Source organism: Lissotriton vulgaris, chromosome 2_1, assembly GCF_964263255.1.
Source record: "Lissotriton vulgaris chromosome 2_1, aLisVul1.2, whole genome shotgun sequence".
Classification (NCBI taxonomy): domain Eukaryota; kingdom Metazoa; phylum Chordata; class Amphibia; order Caudata; family Salamandridae; genus Lissotriton; species Lissotriton vulgaris.
Genome location: NC_141687.1, coordinates 2112629964 through 2112645284, shown reverse-complemented (window position 1 = coordinate 2112645284; position 15321 = coordinate 2112629964). Strand labels below are relative to the sequence as shown.

At 43.2% G+C, this 15321-nt stretch overlaps 1 protein-coding gene across 2 annotated transcripts in view; it reads right to left on the bottom strand.

The window, feature by feature from the left end:
- The window catches only part of MTMR10 (myotubularin related protein 10), a 441272-nt gene that overhangs the window by 160005 nt on the left and 265946 nt on the right, over positions 1-15321 (bottom strand). For both annotated transcript variants that reach the window (XM_086958381.1, XM_086958382.1), the window contains one exon: positions 12975-13062. In XM_086958381.1, coding sequence (XP_086814507.1) covers positions 12975-13062 — 88 coding nt within the window. The remainder of the gene's footprint in view (positions 1-12974; positions 13063-15321) is intronic.

Genomic DNA, 15321 nt, shown 5'->3' with positions numbered 1-15321 from the left:
ACTGTCCAATAGAGGCCTGCCCGAACCATCAAAGAATACAATTGAGTGTGGACTGGCATTCTGTTTTCATCCCATGGATTATCTGCAGTTTGTTGCTGTTGCGGTTTTAGGGAATGCAAGACTGGGCACCCTTACGGATAAGAGTATGCCACCTGTTATAAAGTAACCCCCTTTCATCTGTAAAGTACAGTAGATTGTAATCATTGCACTGCCTGTACAGTGCCTCCTGACCATGGCTTGTACAAATACTTGCATATCTCCAACCTGAGAGAGTAGTTACATTTTTGGCTAATTCTGGTGGTAAACGGCGCACTAGAATATGTTTGAAAACACATATTGCAAAATTTGTGAAAAACAAAATGTTGGGTTAAGTAGAAAAGAGCGTTTTCAAATGTGATGGCCACATGACGCAACTAACATAAAATAACCTCATGATAGGAAGGGATTGAGAAATCACAATGGAAGGTGATTTAACATTCCTTAATAAGGAATATGCTACTTACCAGTATGCATCTGTTCTTGGCATAGAGGGCTGCAGAGTGGTACATTATGAATAGATCGCCATCTGGTGTTGGGCTCGGATGATTGCACTTTGTTTTTCTCTTGGAGAGTCTTTTGTATCTTGGTGACTCCTCCTCTGGTTGGTAGTGCGCATGGGCATCGGCTCCATCCTTAGATTGTTTTGCCATAGTAGGGTTAGATGGAGTAGTATGATAGAATACAGATAGGAATGCCCATGTAAGTGTAGCTAAATAAGATAATGTTGGAACAGACACAGGTTTCCGGGGAGGCTGGGAGGGCATGTACCACTCTGCAGCCCTCTATGCCAAGAACAGATGCATACTGGTAAGTAGCATATTCCGTTCGAGGCATATGGGCTGCAGATGGTACATTATGAATAGACTATACAGCAGTTCTCTCCCTAGCGGTGGTCGCCCGTGTCTGTTGCAAGTGTCTGAAATAAAGTCTTTAATACAGCTTGTCCCACTCTAGCTTGTTGTGTTGTGTGCACATCTACACAATAGTGCTTTGTGAAGGTGTGCGGTGTAACCCAGGTAGCTGCTTTGCATATGTCATCTAGTGGAATGTTTCCCAAAAATGCCATAGATGCTCCTAGTTTACGTGTAGAGTGAGCTCTAGGAGGAACAGTTAATGTTCTCTTTACTTTTAAGTAGCATATTTGAATACATTTTACAATCCATCTGGCAATGCCCGCTTTAGAGATGGGATTGCCTTTATGTGTAGGAGAAAACGCAACAAATAGCTGTTTTGTCTTTCTGAAAGTTTGTGTTCTTTCTATATAGTACAATATTGCCCTTCTGACATCCAATGTATGTAGGGCCCTTTCCGCTACTGTTTGTGGTTTTGGAAAGAAAACCGGTAATTCCACTGACTGATTGATGTGGAATGCAGAAATTACCTTTGGTAGGAATTTTGGGTTTGTTCTAAGAACCACTTTATTTTGGTGTAACTGCATGAATGGTTCTTGAATCGTAAAAGCCTGCAACTCACTTACTCTTCTAAGTGACGTGACAGCTATGAGGAAGGCCACCTTCCATGTGAGGAATTGTATTTCACACCTATGCATAGGTTCAAAAGGTGGCCCCATTAGTCTGGTAAGTACTATGTTGAGATTCCAGACTGGGGAAGGTGGTCGTCTTGGTGGAATGACTCTTTTGAGTCCCTCCATGAAAGCTTTAATTGCTGGTACTTTAAACAGGGAAAGATGTTGCCTGTTTTGTAGGTACGCCGCTATAGCTGCGAGATGAACTCTGATAGAGGTGTATGCTAAGTTACATTGCTGCAAGTGTAGTAAATAGCAAATGATCTGTTTAGTGGATGCGTCCAGAGGGTTGATGTGCTTACTGTTACAGTGTATAGCAAACCTCTTCCACTTTGCTGCATAGCATGCTCTGGTGGTAGGACGTCTTGCTTGTTTAATGATTTCCATACATTCTGGTGGTAAATCTAAATATCCAAACTCTATGACCTCAGGAGCCAGATCGCTAGGTTCAATTGTTTGGGATCTGGGTGCATTATTTCTCCATGGTTCTGTGTAAGATGCATGGGTAATAATCTTAGCTTTTGAGGTGGCACCTGTGAGAGTTGTAGTAGCGTGGTGAACCACAGCTGTCTTGCCCACGTGGGTGCCACTAGTATCATTGTCATTGAGTGCTGCTGCAGTTTCCGAACCACTAACGGAATTAGTGAGAGAGGGGGGAAAGCGTAAGCAAATCTGTTGGACCAATTTATCCATAGTGCATTGCCCTGGGACCGTTGGTGTGGGTACCTGGATGCGAAGTTTTGGCATTTTGCGTTCTGATGATTGGCAAACAGATCTATCTCTGGTTGCCCCCATCTTTGGAAGAATGGCTGCAGTATTTGGTCGTGCAGCTCCCATTCGTGTACTTGTTCTGACTGTCTGCTTAGGATGTCTGCTATCTGATTTTGAACTCCTGGTAGGTGTTCTGCTAACAGATAGATCTTTTGAGGAATGGCCCATCTCCAAATGTCCTGTGCTAGTTTGGATAGTTGGAGAGAGTGTGTCCCCCCCTGTTTTTGAATATAATACATTGCAGTCATGTTGTCTGTTCTGATCAGGACTGCCTTGTTTGTTATTTGCATTTGGAAAGCTTTTAGTGCTAGAAATACCGCTAATAGTTCCAGGTAGTTGATGTGCAGTTTCTTTTGCTGCACACTCCACTTCCCCTGCACTGTGTATTTGTCCATATGCGCTCCCCATCCGGCGAGCGATGCGTCCGCTGTTATTATCACTTGTGGAATCGGTTCTAGGAACGACCGTCGTTTGGAAATGTTTGTTGTGTTCCACCACTTCAGAGAGCGATGCGTACGGTCGTCTACCAACACCAGATCTGTAATCTGACCTTGAGCCTGATTCCACTGTGTCGCTAGACACTCCTGTAGTGGGCGCATTTGTAGTCTGGCATGTGGTATTAGCAGTATGCAGGAGGACATCATGCCTAACAGTTGCATAAACACTCGTGCTGGTAGTGAGTGTTGTGGTTGAAATCTTTGTATTAACCCGACCATTGTTTGTATCCTGATCGGATTGGGGTATGCTAATGCTCTTTCTGTGTCTATAGTAGCCCACAGGTATTGCTGAATCTTGTTTGGTTGCAGGTGTGATTTTTTGTAGTTCACCGTAAACCCTAGGTGGTGCAGCAATTGAATTGTCTTCTGTGTGTTGTGAAGACATTCCTCTTGTGACTTGGCCTTTATTAACCAATCGTCCAAGTAGGGGAAGACATGTATTTGTTGTCTTCTTAGGTGTGCTGCCACCACAGCTAGGCATTTTGTGAACACTCTTGGTGCCGTTGTGACCCCGAACGGAAGGACTTTGAATTGATAATGTTGTCCTTCCACTACAAACCTTAGGTATTTTCTGTGGGCTTTGTGAATTGGGATATGAAAGTAAGCGTCTTTTAGATCCAGTGTAGAAAGAAAGTCCCCTTTCTTCAGTAAAGGGAGTACCTGTTGGAGCGTGACCATGTGGAAATGTTCCGAATTTATGTATGCATTGAGAGGTCTTAGGTCTAAGATTGGTCTTAGGGACCCATCTTTTTTGGGGATTAGGAAGTATAGAGAGTATACTCCTGTCCCTTGTTGATGTTTTGGAACCTTCTCTATTGCATGCTTTTGTAGCAGTGCTAGTACTTCTTCCTTTAACAATGTCAGATGATATTGACTCATTGGACGCTGTTTGGGGGGGATGTTTGGTGGGGTAGCTGTGAGTTCTAGGCAATAACCATGTTGGATAATCTGTCTCACCCACTTGTCTGATGTGATGTCTTCCCAGACAGGTAGGAACTGTGATAGACGTCCCCCGACCGGTGTTATGTGGTCTGGGGGAAGTTCTATGAAGTCACTGTTTTGGGGTTGAGGCGTTGCGGTTGTTATTATTTCCGCGGCCTCTACCCTTGTTGTTGTTACCCCTGAAACTACCTCTTGAATTACCTTTGGGTGATGTAGGTGTGAAAGAGGTGGATTGCTGATTTGTTCCTGTATTTTTTGAGCCTCCTCTATAGGTGGATCTACGAAAGGAACCTCTTTGTGTTGGCTGTTGCAATGCTCCCATTGACTTAGCCGTTTCTGTATCTTTTTTCATTTTTTCTAAGGTCTCATCTGTGCTTGAGCCAAAAAGTGTCTTTTGATCAAAGGGTTGGTTCAATAAGGACGTTTGTACTTCCTGTTTGAATCCTGAGATTCTAAGCCATGCATGTCTCCTTAACATGACACTGGTGTTGATGGATCTTGCTGCAGTGTCTGCTGCGTCTAGGGCGCACTTAATGTAAGTATTAGTTATTATTTTTCCTTCCTGTATTAACTGATCTGCCTTTTTCTGATGTTCTTTGGGGAGATGTGTGATGAGTTTTTCTAATTCATCATAATGTGCCCTGTCATAACGTGCAAGTAGTGCCTGTGTATTGGCTATACGCCAGCTATTTGCCGCTTGTGATGCTACTCTCTTGCCTGATGCATCTATTAATTTTGACTCTTTATCAGGTGGAGGAGCCTCTCCTGTAGATAATGAGTTCGCTCTTTTACGAGCGTTTGAAACTACAAGCGAGTCCAGAGGTACCTGCCCTTTGATAAATATTGGATCCTTTGGAGCCGCCTTATATTTTTTATCAATTCTTGGGTTTAACACCCTAGCCCTCACTGGGTCTTTGAATATTTCTTCTGTGTGACTGAGAAGACCCTTCAGCATAGGAAGAGTACCTGATGTCCTTTGTGCATTAGGTAGCGTCTCTAATAGGAAGTCCTCTATTTGAGGTTCTGTATGTATATCTACTTTATGATATTTTGCTGCCCTATTAATGAGCTGTACAAACCCTGTGTTATCATCAGGTGGTGAAGGCTTTGAGGGATATAACTCTGGGTCGTTGTCATCATCTGACCCTACGTTATAATTTTCCCATGGGTCATCCTCATCTGGGATAGTTTCATCATCCCCTTGAGGTTCTCCCTCCCCTGGATCACTGTCTACATCAGACTGAGGTGTAGATGGTCTTGGTGTGGAAGGTGCAGGAATATTTGGCATAGTGTGAGGAATAGGAGAAGAGGGTGTGACTTTAGGTCGAGGAGAAACAGGAGGAGTTGTATTTGTCCCCAGTGTTCTCTTTTTTGAAGGAAGAGATTTGTCTTCTATCTGTTCATTCTTTCTCTTCTTCGTCACTACTTTGCCAGTTTGCGGATCGATAAACAAAATCTTTTGTTAGGGATCTGTCTGCTGCTCCTGTATCGGTACCGAAGGCCTTGGTTCCGAAAGGTGCTTTTGTTTTCGATCGCCAATGTTCGGTGTTTTCGGCACCGAGTGTTTACTCGATTCCGACTTCCTCGGTGTCCAGTGAGTCTTCGACGTCGAATCATGTTTCTGTTTCGACATGGAATGTTTCGATGCCGAGCTTTCCCTTGCATGAAGCTTCGGTGTCGATGTCGACCGTTTCTCGGATCCGACATGGTGGGAGGCCGAGTGTTTCGGTTTCAGTTTCGGTTTCGTTGCCGGGCCCAAAGGCGGGGCGTCGGAAACTTTTTTCTGCGGTTTGACCGGGCTCGAAGGCGGGGTCGTTACCACACGGGGTCGGTTTTTTGGTAAGGGGACGTAGTCACTCACGGTCTGTTGCACGTCGAGTTCTTCGACATCCGACTCGTCCCCTTCCGACCCCGACTGATCCTCATGATCCTATTCTTCCTCAAGTTGCTCGTCTCCGAACAGCTCCGGGTTCGCCTCCGACTGCATTCTGGAAACCTCGTGTCTTCGAGCTCGACGATTTCTAATCGTCGACTTGGAGGAGAATGCTGCGCAGGCTTCGCAGTCCCTGGATTCGTGTTCAGGCGATAGGCAGAGGTTGCACACCTCGTGTAGGTCCTTGTGTGGGAACTTAGCACCACACGTTGGACATTTCTTGAATGGAGTCCTTTCCATGGACTCCGGGCTTGACTGCGTTGAGAAAGGCCTCCTGTTCGTCGACGTAGATCAAAGATTTTTCTTTGGTGTTGAAGTCGAAACGCGCCAGAATGGAAATGAAACGCGTTCGATAACAATACCGTCGAATTGGAAAGGGAATACGCGCCGATAAGTCACTTCTTTTCGAAGTCGATCTGGAGCGTCTCAATCCTCCTCCGAACCCGATGGCGGAAAAAAACAATCTAAGGATGGAGCCGATGCCCATGCGCACTACCAACCAGAGGAGGAGTCACCAAGATACAAAAGACTCTCCAAGAGAAAAACAAAGTGCAATCATCCGAGCCCAACACCAGATGGCGATCTATTCATAATGTACCATCTGCAGCCCATATGCCTCGAACATACTGTGTTTCTGATGCCTAAAAGCTAAAACACCCTGTATCATTTTGAACATTTCTTGCCATGTTTGCGGTTGTCAGCATTTCCAAAGTAATTTTCTCTTACTGCAATAATAGCAACCGCTATGTACCTAAAGGAGTGATTTTATGAAAGGGTGGTTTTTCGTCTTGCGCTCTCGCCTGTTAATCCTTAGTTGATAAGTAGTTCATTATTTTAATGTTTAAAAAAAAAAACTCAGAACAAGACAAGTGACACATGTTTTGCGTATATTCGGGAATTCTTGATTTAGCAATTTGTCACAATTGTATTTTTTGTGAATAATGATAAGGGTAATGTTACTTACCCAGTAAGTATCTGTTCTTGCCATATAGAGCTGTAGATTCACATGCTTTGCATACTCCAGCCACTAGTGATGGGTCCAGATATTAGCAAGTTGTTTTCCTAGTCACGAGGTAAGGTGACCCCTCCATTCGGTGATAGTGCGCATGGGCATCAACTCCACTGTTAAATTGTTTTCCCGCAAGAGAGTGAAAATGGAGTAAGTGTAGTATAGAGATGTTCATGTGTATAAATGTATAATGAAGAACTGCAACAACTACAAGTACCCGGGGAGGCGGGTGGGCGCGTGTGAATCTACAGCTCTACGTGTCAAGAACAGATGCTTACTGGGTAAGTAACATTATCCGTTCGAGGCATGTGTGCTGTAGATACACATGCTTTGAGTAGACTACAAAGCAGTGTACTCCCAAAGTGGTGGCTAACCTTAGATGTTGCAGTGGTTTGGAACATTGTTTTTATTACTGCTTGACCTACCTTAGTCTGTTGATGTGCTAACACATCTACAAAATAGGGTTTGGTAAATGTGTATAGTGTAGACCATGTAGCTGCCTTACATATGTCATCAAGAGGGATGTTGCCCAAATAGGCCACTAACGCCCCTATGTTGCAAAGGGGAATGCGCTCTAGGAGGTATGGTTACAGTTCTTTTAGCTTAAATATAGCAAGTTCGAACACATTCCACAATCAATACCGGAGTTTGAGATAAGATTGCCTTTGTGAGGTGGAGCAAATGCAACAAACAGTTTTTTTGCTTTAAAAAAGTCTTATGTCCCTTCATGTAATACAGTAAAGCTCTTATTAAGCATGTGAATAGCGCATTCTGCCACAGAATCAGATGGAGGAAAGAAAAATGGTAATTCAACCAATTTGTTTATATGAAAAACAGAAACTACCTTAGGAAGGAATTTTGGGTTTGTGCGGACAACTTTCCTATGTTTGTGTAGCTGAAAGGTTCTTCTAAAGTTAATGACTGTAGCTCACCAACTCTCCTCAGTGATGTGACTGCAATGAGGAATGGAACTTTCCATGAGAGCAATTGTAAAGGGCACTTGTGTAATGGTTCAAAAAGTGGGCCCATGAGCCTTGTGAAAACAATGTTGAGATTCCACACTGGGGCATGGAGAATCCTTGGTGGTATTACCTTTCTCAAGCCTTCCATTACTGGAACTCTAAATAGTGACAGAAGTTGTCTATTCTGTAAGTATGCAGCTACTGCTGCAAAGTACAAATGAATAGATGTGTAAGCTAGTCCCGTTTGTTGTAATTGTAACAAATAAACATCAAAAGGATTGAGTCTGTTGTTATTGCAATATACAACACATATTTTCCACTTAGCTGCATAGCAAGCTCTGGTGGTAGGCCTTCTTGATTCTTTCAGAATATTCATACAGTCTGGTAGTAGATTTAAATAACCAAACTGTGACTTTAGGAGCCAGATCGCTAAATTCAGTTCTTTGGGATTTGGGTGTCTGACTTCTCCATGGTTCTGTGTGAGGAAATTGGAGGCAAGGTGCAGTTTTTGATGTGAAACTAGTGATAGCTCAAACAGGGTGGTGTACCATGGTTGACGGGCCCAAGTCAGAATCAGTGTGAGGGATGTTTGCCAGAGTTTCCAAACCAACCATGGAATGAGCAGGAAAGGCGGAAAAGCATAGGTAAATATCCCTGACCAGTTCATCCATAGGGCATTCCACTGTGAGAGTGGGTGTTGCAACCTGAAGCCGAAGTTTGGGCATTTTGCGTTTTCGGCTGTGGCGAATACGTCTATTTGTGGAAATTCCGATTGTTGAAAGTACGGAAGGAGAACATGGGGGTGAAGTTCCCACTCATGAATTTGCTGCCTTTTTCTGCTGAGGAGATCGGCAACTTGATTGTTCACTCCTGGGAGATCTTCTGCCAGAAGATAAATTCATGTGATGGATCGCCCAATTCTAAATGACTTGAGTGAGTGTCAACAGCTGGAGAGAGTGTCCCCCCCCTCCTCCCTCTTGCTTCTGCACTTAATACATTGCTGTCATGTTGTCTGTTCGGTCTAAGACAGTTTTGGCTATGAGGTGAGTTTGAACAGCTTTGAGAGATAGAAAAACTGCTAAAAGCTCTAGAAAGTTAATGTGGAGGGCCTTGTGCTTCTTGCTCCACATACCTTGTATTGTGTATGTGGAAAAGGGTCGATGAAAGGACGGCCTGCTAATAACTTTTGTGGGTTCCACCACTGCAGACAGCGATGGGTACGGCTGTCTACCAACACTAGATCGGTTAATATACCCTGTGATTGATTACACTGATGTGCTAAGCACTCTTGTAGGGGGTGCATTTGAAGCCTTGCATGGGGTACAATTGCGATGCAAGACCCCATCATTCCCAGCAGTTGCATGAACACCTTGGCTAGTAATGCTTGGTTGGGTTGAAACTGTAGAATTGTAGTTTGAATATTAGGTATTCTCGACACTTTTGGAAAAGGCTAGAGCTTTGACTGTGACAAGACTGGCTCATAGATAAGACTGTAGGTGAGATTTTTGAGCATTGATGGTGAACCCAATTGATGAAGTAGATCTATTGTGATCTGTGTGTGCTGTAGACATTGCTGGCTTTGATAATCCAGTCATCCAGATAGGGGAAGACGTGAATTTGTTGTCTTCTGAGAGGAGCAGCAACTACTGCCAGGCATTTGGTAAAAACTCTGGTCACTGTAGTCAATCCGGAGGAAAGCACCTTGAACTGGTAATGTTTGCCTGCTATCACAAATCAGAGGTATTTATAATGAGCCGGAATAAATTGGTACGTGAAAATATATGTCTTTTAAATCTAGAGTAGACAAAGTCTGCTCTCTGTAAAAGTGGGAGTACCTGTTGAAGTATCACCATGTGAAAGTGTTCGGACAGTATATAATGATTTAGCTCTCTGAAACCGAGAATTTTGGGGGATTAGAAAGCACAGAGTGTAAAGCCCTGGTACTGTATTGGAACTGGCTCTATCGCTCCTTTTAGTAACAGGGACTGTATGTGTTCTGGGGACAGCTTATGAGATCGAGGTGGAATGTTTGGGGATTGCAGGTAAGTTTCAGGCAATAACTATGTTGGCTAATTCCAAGCACCCATTTGTCCGATGTTATAGACGGCCAAATGGGGAGAAATTGGTGAAGTCTTCCCCCGACAGGTGTAGTGTAATTGGAGGGTAGCGTGGCAAGTCACTGTTTGTTGGGTGAAGGGGAGTTAGAGTGTGTTGCCCTTACCCCTACCCTTAAAGTTGTTGCCCCTAAAACCTCCTTGAAAGAAACCTCTGGAAGGAGAGGACTGGTGGTTACCTTTGTAAGTTGATGTATTTTGATCTGTGGATGTGGTTTTTGACCCTCCTCTGTAAAAGGAGCGACACAAGGAGCTCTGTTGGAGGAAGTCAGGAATGCCCCATAGATCAGCTACTTCATTGTCCTTTTTCATTTTTTTTTTTTAACTCCTGGTCTACCTTAGGACCTAATAGGTGTTCCTTATCCAAAGGTTGTGTTAAGGTTTGATTGTTGGACCTCAGGTTTAAACCCTGAAATCCTTAACCAAGCCTATCTTCTGAGCAGGATGCAGGTGTTAACCTCTCTTGCTGCGGTGTCTGCAGCATTTAAAGCACATTGTATATAGGAATTAGAAATTAGTTTACTTTCATTTACTAAGTCCTGTGCTTTAGCTTTATGCTCATCTGGGAGATATTGTAGTAACTGCCCCATTTTGTCCCAGAGTGACCGGTCACACCTGGATAAAAGGCCTTAAATGTTTGCAATACGCAGATGATTTGCAGCTGGAGCAGCTATGCATTTGCCAGAAGCATCAATTAATTTGGACTTTTTATCTGGCGCAGGAGCATCCCCAGATATTTGAGAGTTTGTCCGCTTGCGAGCATTAAATACTGCTAAAGAATCTAATGGCAACTGTCCCTTGATGAATATTGGGTCTGTGGGAGAGGCCTTATATTTTTTGTCCACTCTAGGAGTTAAGATGCATGATCTGACTGGATCTTTAAAGATCTCATCAGCATGTTGCATCATGCCTTTGAGAATGGGAAGTGTCTGTGATGACCTATGCGTGGAGGCTAAAGTCTCAAACAAAAAATCTTCAAGTGGTTCTTTGTGCATTTTTACTCCATGGCAATGTGCAGCCCTGACAATGAGTTCTTGGTTTGATGCATTGTCATCTTGAGGAGAAGGTTTGGCTGGGTAAAGGTCTGGATCGCTGTCACCTGTGGGATCAATTATCTAATCTTTCCATGGATCTATTGGGAGATTTATCCCCCCCCCCCCCATCATCTGCATTATCATCCTCATGGTGAGCCTGTGGTGAATCCTGAGGTGTAATTTGCAAAGGATTCTCAGGTGGAGAAAGAGGTACTGGAGGTTGGGGTGAAGGGGATGATGGATGCAAAGGATTTGTAGCTACAGATTTTCTATGCAAAGTGGATCTTGCAATAAGTGTCCTCATCCTGAATCTTGCATTTTCCAGGTGGTTTTGTATGAATATGACCAGTCTCTGAGTTAATATATATATACATTTTTTTGCTTCCGGTTTGTTTTAAATTTAATAAAGCCCAGCCAAGGTTTTCGGTGCTGATGGCTTAGGTGCTGAAGCAGGCTGGCCTTTTGGAATGGGTTTCAGCATGGAGAATTTTGGCTCCGAGCTGGAATTGTGCTCGGACCCAGAAGGTTTCGACTCCAAAGAGGCCTTTTGTCGACTTTGTACCGAACCGGAAGGCTAGACTGGTTGTTTTGGTGCCGGGCCTGGACGTCGGAAACGTCTCAGTGTTGACCTTGGCTAAAAGGCAGAGGTGGTGTGGGAAGCCTTATGTCTATTAGGAGTTTGTGGGTGCAAGGGGTCTGAGGTACTTCGTTACCTTGTCCCTGATGCAGCTCCTCGGCGTCGATCTTGAGTTCCAAGTATTGTCCGGAGAAGGCTTCCTCCTCCTCTGCCGCTGATGCCCCGATGTCTTCTTGGCCGGCATCTTCACCGAAGACGTCCAGTGTGTCCTCGTTGCTTTGATGCTGCATCTCTCGAAGTCGAGCCTGACGCTCCCAGAGAGTCTTCTTTGATCGAAACTATCTGCAAGCATCACAATTTTCTTCTTAGTGCTCGGGAGAAAGGCACAAGTTGCACACTTCATGGGAATCGGTAGTGCGGATACTTCGTGTGGCACCGAGGACAGAATTTAAACTGAGTCTGATTCATCGACGGAGAGCTAACAGAGCGCAGTTAGGCCTCGAAGGCCGTCCACAAAGCTTTCCGATAGAAGGTCAATTCCCATGTTGAAACGATATGTGGAGAAGTGGGAATGCGTACGGAAACGATACCGTCGAGGTAGAGAGGATTGCGCATCGAGGGGAACCCGAAGAGCGGTTTCGAACCGGAGCACAGCAATATACGACCAAACCTGATGGCGGAATAAAATAATCTAACAATAGAGTCAATGCCCATGCGCACTATCACCAATAGGAGGAGTCACCTTACCTCGGGACTAGGAAAGACTGCTTCGAAGAAAAACTACTTGCAAACATCCGGAACCAACACTAGATGACAGGAGTATGCAAAGCATGTGTATCTACAGCACACATGCCTCGAACATTGCGTTATACTTTTCTCCCACTAAATAGATCTAAAAATGTCTAACAACTCAAAACCAGTCAGCAAAATTTCAGTATACAATGTAAGAACAAGAATTCATGTAAACAATGTGACCTCCTAACTTCGGCTTCTCAATTTTTTACAAATGAGGGGACGTGAAGCAGAGAGACGATTAAACATCTTACTCCATCAGAAAATTGACATCGAGATTTTAATATGGCAGTGCGAACACTCTAAAACAGGTCAGTGCACTGCACCTAAGCCCTCAATTACACGCTCCAAAGATTTGGTCACAATTATTTCAGAATGTTATGCAACCTCTAACTGCCCCAGGAGGATTAGATGTATATTCCAAATAACCAACATGAATACAGCCATATGGTCACAATTAGAACATAAATCAATGTTACAAAATACAATAATAAAACTTATTTTTGAGAATGCAATGCTCTCTTACGAGTGAAGAATGAACATTATATAAATACTTCTTTACTCTGAAACAAAAATGCGTTTTTTGCTAACCTACTTTCGTTATATAAAATGCTCAAGCAAATTGTTTCCATTTAAAGTAAGGAATTTGGTATAATATTCTTAAAGCGGGATCCTCAGATTTCTAATCATGCAATTTTAATTCTTTCAAGAATAACCCACTTTTGGTGGCTTTCCCCCAAATGCAGGGTAACATGTCAAAGTAAAATAAGTTCACTTACTGGCATCCGCCTTCCAACAAAAGAATGAGAATACTGCTTAAGATCTGTATCTGCCAAAGAAGAAGGAACTACAAAATATTCTGGAAGGCTGGAAAAGCAAAAACATTGACAACTTTTTTTTATAGATTTGAAAAGCATTACTGTGAATCTTATTAAAGCCACAAAAGGCACTAAAGACCAAATTTAGACAATTCAATAAAATAAGACCCCATAAGCAAATGAGCCATGCTGATTTAGAAAAAGCAATTTAAATAAGCTATCAATGCTCAAAACATCTAGCAAAAGGAAATTTCTAGGTAAATTTAAAAAGCCGTTCTAACACCACAATAATTTTTTTCTAAATTTCACTGGTGAAATACAATGACCATAGTGTATGAGTAGTATAAACAACTTTCAATTTCACTGATAATTTGAGAGGCTGAGGAAAAATATGTTCATTTGTGGAACTATGGAAGGATTGTTGATGAGAAACTCGGATAGACATATCATGGTAAAGTTCTGTAATAGAATACAAGTCAAATAGAAAGGGGCATCCTGTGTTGAATGTCAGTGATCATTAAATGAGAAGCCAAACAATAACATTTGATGTAAAGAGCTTATTGTCTCCAAGTACAGACACAGCTCATCGCCTAAGAAGTCACACTTTCAGGATACGATATTTTCAATATGCACATTTCTAATTCCCTGGAAAATACGAAACAGGATGATGTTGAGGGGCAAGTTAAAGTAGGAAATTAAGTTTTAACTGACTTTCCATGCACAATTTTCCCACTACTAGTGGTTGTATATAGTTATGATCTACAGTACATAAGGCCTTAAATTACACCCTTTGCTGTACGGAGAGCCAGTGAAAAGCTCTAATTCCCTTCGACGTTGAACTGTCATTAGGAATGTTTAACAGCAGCCTAGCAGCTGCATTTTGCAGGGACTGTAATTTGTTACTCTGGACTTCATCAATTCCCAGAAGCAGTGCATTACAGTAGTCCAATTTAGAAAGCAGGAAACCCACTACCACTTTCTTTTGTAGAGCAAGGTCAATGAAAGGGAGGATTTTTCTCACCTTTTTAATAAGGTAGAAGCAGGAGGAAATAAGGCTGTTTACATGAGCTGAAAAATTGAGTTGACTGTTAAAAATCACCCCCAGATTTCTGACTTTCGGCACCGGCTTGGGACATTCCCCGGCACTTGTTGGCCTCCATGAGGAATTTCACAAGAGTTGTCCTTGCACAAATTCCATGATTTCCGTTTTATCTGTATTGATTTTTAGATAGCATTGATTCATCCAGGTCAGGATCTCCAGAAGGCACCCATGGAACCTGGCAACGGTATCCTCAGGTTGCTTCGCCAACGAGATGATTAACTGAGAATCGTCTGCATAGGATACCATTACAAAACCATGCTTCCTGACAAGTCTAGCTAAGGGGGTGACATAGATACTGAACAGTGTCGGCGAAAGGGCTGAACCATGTGGAACGCCACAAGGAAGACCAAAACCATCTAATTGCAATCCCTCCCAATGCAGACTTTGTTCTCTTCCTTCCAGGAATGATGTAAGGAGAGCCAAGGCAGCGCCCCTTTTGCCAATGTCCTGCAAACGTTGGACTAGCACAGAATGATTTACTGTGTCGAAAGCTGCCGACAGATCTAACAAGATGAGGATCGCCTTGCCCCCTCTGTCGACAGTCTTCCGGATCTCCTCAGTTGCTACCATACGGGCAGTTTCTGAAGAATTATGAGATCTAAAACCGTGTTGGGTAGGGTCCAGCAGATTGTTAGCATCAAGATACTCTGTTAGAGCCTTGTTCAATGCTTTCTCCAAGACTTTAGATGCTATGGGAAGGCAGGCTATTGGGCGAACGTTTTTAGGTTCTGAAGGGTCCAAAGTGGATTTCTTGAGAATAGGTCTAATTATTGCTTTCTTCCAAGCGGTGGGGTACTTCCCAGACTCCAGCACCTGATTAATCAGAGGTGTTAGTTGGCCTCCGATTTAGCTTGCCCCTAAATGCATGATAGTAGGGGGACAAGGGTCAGCGGGGGAACAGGATTTTATCGAAACTAATAAGTCAAAAATCTCCTCAATAGTAACTGCAGGAAAGCTAACTAGGCTAGAATGGACTGGCTTTGCCTCAGTTTGTCGTTTGTTATCCATATCTAAACGACTCTTCAAGAGGTCATCATAGATCAGGTTAACTTTATTTTGAAAGAATGTGGCCAGGCTGTTACACATATCTTGGTTAGGCTGAAACCTATCAGCTTGTTGGGGTTTAGAAAGAAATGTGATCGTCTTAAACAGTTCTTTGGCCGAATAACCAGCTTTCTCAATCTTCTGAGTATAAAATAGGTTTTT